Source organism: Triticum urartu, chromosome 4A (genome assembly GCF_056163025.1).
Source record: "Triticum urartu cultivar PI428250 chromosome 4A, HENAU_Tu73, whole genome shotgun sequence".
Classification (NCBI taxonomy): domain Eukaryota; kingdom Viridiplantae; phylum Streptophyta; class Magnoliopsida; order Poales; family Poaceae; genus Triticum; species Triticum urartu.
Window position 1 is genome coordinate 533,106,911 of NC_141876.1, and position 5,097 is coordinate 533,112,007.

General features: G+C 49.6%; 1 protein-coding gene across 2 annotated transcripts; it reads right to left on the reverse strand.

The window, feature by feature from the left end:
- Positions 1-1,626: 1,626 nt before the first annotated feature.
- LOC147976453 (uncharacterized) lies at positions 1,627-4,252 on the reverse strand. 2 transcript variants are annotated; one of them, XM_087519783.1, is made up of 2 exons: positions 2,018-4,252; positions 1,627-1,910 (listed from the first exon to the last, which is right to left on the reverse strand). In XM_087519783.1, the coding sequence occupies exons 1-2, from the start codon at positions 3,978-3,980 to the stop codon at positions 1,843-1,845; spliced, it is 2,031 nt and encodes a 676-aa protein (XP_087375909.1). In that variant the 5' UTR covers positions 3,981-4,252; the 3' UTR covers positions 1,627-1,842. The 2 variants fall into 2 exon arrangements, with proteins under 2 accessions (XP_087375909.1, XP_087375908.1); XM_087519782.1 differs by having other exon boundaries at positions 1,627-1,913.
- Between the last annotated feature and the right edge of the window lie 845 nt (positions 4,253-5,097).

Genomic DNA, 5,097 nt, shown 5'->3' on the forward strand with positions numbered 1-5,097 from the left:
ACCAGAATGTATTATTGTGAGTACCAAATCATCGGCCCAAAAAAAGTCTCAAGTCAAGTAGGGCCCATAAAATTTGTGGACAAAAATGTTATTCCAATCAACATCTCATTGGTACAAAAGGTGAGCTGTAAAAATGTTACGGAATTAAAATTGCTCAATTGGAATGAGTGGGTTTTATAAGAGTTTTCAGGGGACTAAATAATTATTCTGGAAAGCTATGGTAAATAGTTTTTCTTTGAAATAGATTACTAGTATTTGAGTTTTGAATACCTCGTATGTGATCAAGATTGAGAGAGCATTTACCGTTATTTTGTCACTGGAGAGCATTTACCGTTATTGAGAGAGCACTGAAATAAATAGTTTTGATTACTAGTAACTGGTAAACAAATTGTGTCACTGGAGAGCATTTACCGTTATTATTACATGTGAATATCAACCATACGTTTCCTCTAAAAAAACCCATACATGGGCCTATGCTAATTCAACAACAAAACATTTCTCCCGCATTGGTATACATATTAAGGTGTAAAAAGATAAAAATTGCATAACTGTTAGTTATGATAATCATAAATACACATGTTTAGTTTTTTATTACAATGAGGCATTCCTAAGCATGAAATTGCAGTATATCCTTTAAAAGTTAGAAAAAGGTATGTAAATTAACAGCTCAAAGCCCACGCACATACACCATTCCGAGGCACTGCCCTAATTGGAGATGCACATGCTTGCACACACTAAGATGATACACAAGCACACACCCAGAAGAACCTCACCTGTCCTCCCATTGTTTCTGAGCTCAAGGCCCCAATTGAAAGAGAATATGGGACATGAATTTCATGGAGTTTCTCCCAACAATAATGTCGAAAATGAGGTGAATATGTAATTAGTTGTTATTTAGAAACAACTTTCAACCACAAGTAGTTCCCATGAAACTGTACCCTCATGCCGCACCGCCTTTTGTTCCTCTCCTCCTTCTCTAGTTTGCATTGTAGCACACAATGCATAAGTGACATGTTAGATATATTTAGCCATGCTCTATTAGTTACTAGATCAAAACCTTATGTTTGTGTTCTTGTCATATAATTGTTTACTGGACTTTATGTGTCCATGATGTGATCTACCGCTAGAAGACATCAACAATGAAGCAATGCCAACGCCGAAAATCACATGAGAGCGAGTATGATGCAAATAAATACCACTGCCGAGATGAAGGCCCGGTGTATATATATAAATACCATGGATAATCTACTATAGAAATACCTTCTGACACCAAATGGTTGTCAAACTAAAATGAAGATTTCTGATTTTTGGTGATATGAACTCTCATGGTCGATGGCATTATGTTGAACCATCTGTGGCAATAAATAGCAATCTCTTTTTCTTTCTAAAAGAAAATGTAGAGTTGTAAGGCTCGCCACGCGCCCACGCATGCTTAGGATGACAAAGGCTATTTTTGAACGCTGCTACTCCCTCCATTCGGAAATACTTGTCTTAAAAATGATTGTATCTAGAACTAAAACAAGTCTAGATACAATCATTTCTAGGACAAGTATTTCCGAACGGAGGGAGTATTTGATTGTGCTCAACTTTGTGGAAGTAACCATTGAACATATATTGCCCGTGCGGCCGTGGCAAGCCAATGCGGCAAATCATTCTCTTGCTAAGTCATGTAGAAGTTGATCACGTACATAGAATGCAAAGGCTACAAGTGACTCTTCACATCAAAATATACAGCGAATTCAGCAACCACTCTCGCTCTAGCTAGCCAGCTAATGACCGAAATGAAACTCTAAGTAGCTTAGAATGGATCGACGACCATGAGATAACAAGGCTGTTTACACTTCACATCTTCTTCCTTGGGGCCAATCTGCTGCTCCAAGTCTCTTCTGCCATGATCGGCAAACCGCTACCTGCTTTAGTTGACAAGATTATGATCATTGTGTGTATACCAATCAACCTCGCAAGATTAAAGATAGGTGTTGCACACGTAAAGTAAGTACGTGACACACTAGCTAACCTGATCTACAAAACCTCAGTTCAGTGTCGTAGAATTCCTCCTCGCTTCCATCACGATCACAATCGTCGCCATCGTCATCTTCCTCGTCGTCGCCATCATCGTCGCCGTCGCTGCATCGTGGCATGGGATCATCGCTTCCTACGCGATCATCCCTTCCTACCTTGCCACCACCTGCCGACACGCCGGCGAAGAGCCCCGTCACGCTCATCTGCTTACCGATCATCCTCGCGACGCAGTACGGCAGCTTCTGCTTGTTCGCGCCGCGCGCCGCCGTGGGTTGTCCCCCGTGCTTCCGGTGGTCGATCCACGCGCCGGCGAAGGCCAGGCAGTCCAGGAGGCTCTCCCTGGCCATGCCGCCCTTCATATCATACGCCTGCGCGCGGCGCCACAGGCTCCTGGCGTGCGCGTTTGCCGGCCGCGCCAGCGAGAGCGCGCGCGTCGCGTCGCTCGCCGCCGCGTCGGCCTCCCGCCGCGCTAGCCAGCACTGTGCGCGGTTGCTGTGCAGAACTAGCCGATCCCGCCTCCCGCTCGGCGGGCAGAGCTCCAGCGCCTCCGTGTACAGCTCGATGGCCCTGTCCACCTCGCCGTGCCAGAACATGCCGTTGCCTTGTCTCTTCTTCTCCTTGGCCAGAAGCTTTCTCTCGAGCAGCTCGTCCCGAGACATTGCCTCTTCCCTCTCCTTCCTCTCGATCTTTACCTCGCGCAAGCTAGCAACTGCTTCCTTTGCTTCCGTGCCTAGCGCACGGACACGTAAATGGCCTTCGTCGTCATCGTTAAGAAGCAGCGCGCTTGTTATGGTATCGCCGAGCCGTCGCCTTGGACCAAGGCGCCGGAGCTCGGCCAGGTCCACGAGGCACGGCGCTGTAGCGTCGGCGACGGCGTGCCAAGTTTCGGGGTCGTCGAGGAGGAGGAGCAAGCAGTCGATTGCCATGTACTGCCAGTCATCGGACGACCGCGCGAGGTCGCAGAGGCCGGAGAGCGCGTCTGGGCACGCCGCAATGGCGCCGCGGCCGACGGCACTTCGGCAGAGAAGACGAAGCAGCCCGACGCCGGCGGGCGAGTCGCCGTTGGCCAACCCGCCCCACATCCGGCACAGCTCGCTCAAGAAGCCGGGGTCCTGGCAGATCGTGGCATGAGATGACGGGTCTCTAGAGGCGAGGCAGCTCAGGAAGTAGAGCGACCAGCACTGGAGCTGGCTCGCCCATTCCTCGGCCTTCCGGTCCTCGGCTGCGTCGATGCTGCCACCGGCGAGCCCGCGCGTCAAGAGGTCGCGCTGGTACTTAGGACGCTTGCTCGGCGCCAGCGCGACGTAGTTCGCGTACACGTCGCCGATGCACGTGGACGCGGCGCGCACGGCGAGCGGCACCGCCTCGTCGGCGCACCGGGCAACAGCGGGGAACGTGGCGTCGTAGCTGGCGAGGTGGCCCAGAGCGCGCGCGGCGGCGCGGCGCTCGACCCACGTCATGGCGCCGCCGAGGAGGGCCAGCAAGGGGCGCACGGCGCCGGCGGCCACGGCCAGCTCGGCGTGCGCGGAGGAGCGGATGGTGTAGGAGCCGAGGACGTGGGCGGCGTAGTAGGGCACGCACGCGTTCTGGCCGCGGCAGCACCACGCCGCGTCAGCGAGCGCGCGTGCGAGGAGGAGGGACATGCACCGGATGGCGCCGAGCGACGGGAGCTCCGGGTCGTCTGGCGCGTCCATGGCCGCGCGCCACACGGCGGCGACCGCCCCGCCATCGTCGTGCTCGCTGTAAGGCAGCTCCCGGAAGAAGGCGGCGACGCTGGCGCGGCGGAGCCGCGCGTCCGGCTGCTTCATGGCGCAGAAGAAGCAGCCACAGCTTAGGCCGGGGTCTTCGGCCTCGTCGTCCTCCTCCTCCTGCTCCTCCTCCTCCTCCACGATCTTGGCCATGGCTTTGGACTTGCTCTTGCTAGTGCTAGATTGCACGTTTCTGGTGGTTACCTCCATTTGGATGTGGTGATCTTGCCTTGGTAGTTTGGTTTGTTTCTTGCGCTTGTGCAAGGGTAGAAGGAAGAGAAGCAGTGAGAGAGTAGGGTTTTGTAGAAGTGGGGGACATGATGCAGATGCACAATCAGTCAGTCAATTAGCACTGGATTTTTAATGCTCTTGTTAACTTCTTTTCAGGGAGATGGAACTGTTCTCTATGTTCAGCAGCCGGACGGGATGAACTTTTCAGATCATGTTGTTACTGATGTTCAGGGTTAATATATTGCAGACTGCGAACCTGAATTAGTACTCTTGAGTTCATTGTTCGACACCTGCATACACACTTCAGTAGTACGAGGTAGCTAATCTTTTTTTGAATGTTGAGCAGGTAAAGGTTAGTGCCAGATGTTAACAGCAGCAAGGCTTGAGTAACACAAGTTAAGTTGTTGGACAAGAGTCCCTAAAAAAAGCGGTTGGCCAAGAATTTACTTGTTGGACCGTAGCAGTACAGTAACAACAATGGAGTCAACAAATCTGAAGAGATAAACCTATCCTGAAATTCGGACATGATTGTAAACCATTTACCAATGGCACTCAGGTGGGTCATTTACCAATGTTGTAAGTTTAAAACAAGTTTAGTTTGGTTTCAGTTTCTGCAACAACTGCAGGTTTTTTCCCGGTCAGCTCTGAAGATCCATGACTCCTTTCTCTGTCACCTTTGGATAAAGAGAGAAGTGCATATTTCAACCTCAAACTCTTGCCCTAGTCTAATACTAGTCAAAGTGTACGTGCAATGCACGTTAATTTGGAAGTATATTAAGTGCATGTGGATATTAAGTAGGATATTATTTACGTGTTATTATGTGATTAACACTATATTTGGCATGAAATTAACTGCACGTTAAATGTGTTGAGCGCTCGACATTGAAGCAGTCTAGGTCGTTGGATTGACATGATATGATGGCCTAGATTAATTGGATCTGCCCATTTGAATCTTTTTATATTGTTATAGATTATAGATATAATTACAACCCTGAACTGTGAAATCAGATTTTTCTTTTTTTGAGATTAAACTATGAAACCAGCTAAGAAGCAATCCTAAATTCTTAAAACCGGCCAGCATTCAACCCTCCCATCC

Bases quoted from the DNA above. Each gene is read 5' to 3' on its own strand.
- LOC147976453 (XM_087519782.1), bottom strand. From the start codon at position 3,980: ATGGAGGTAACCACCAGAAACGTGCAATCTAGCACTAGCAAGAGCAAG. The intron at 1,914-2,017 runs GTTAGCTAGTGT...TGTCAACTAAAG, and splicing joins ACTGAGGTTTTGTAGATCAG to CAGGTAGCGGTTTGCCGATC.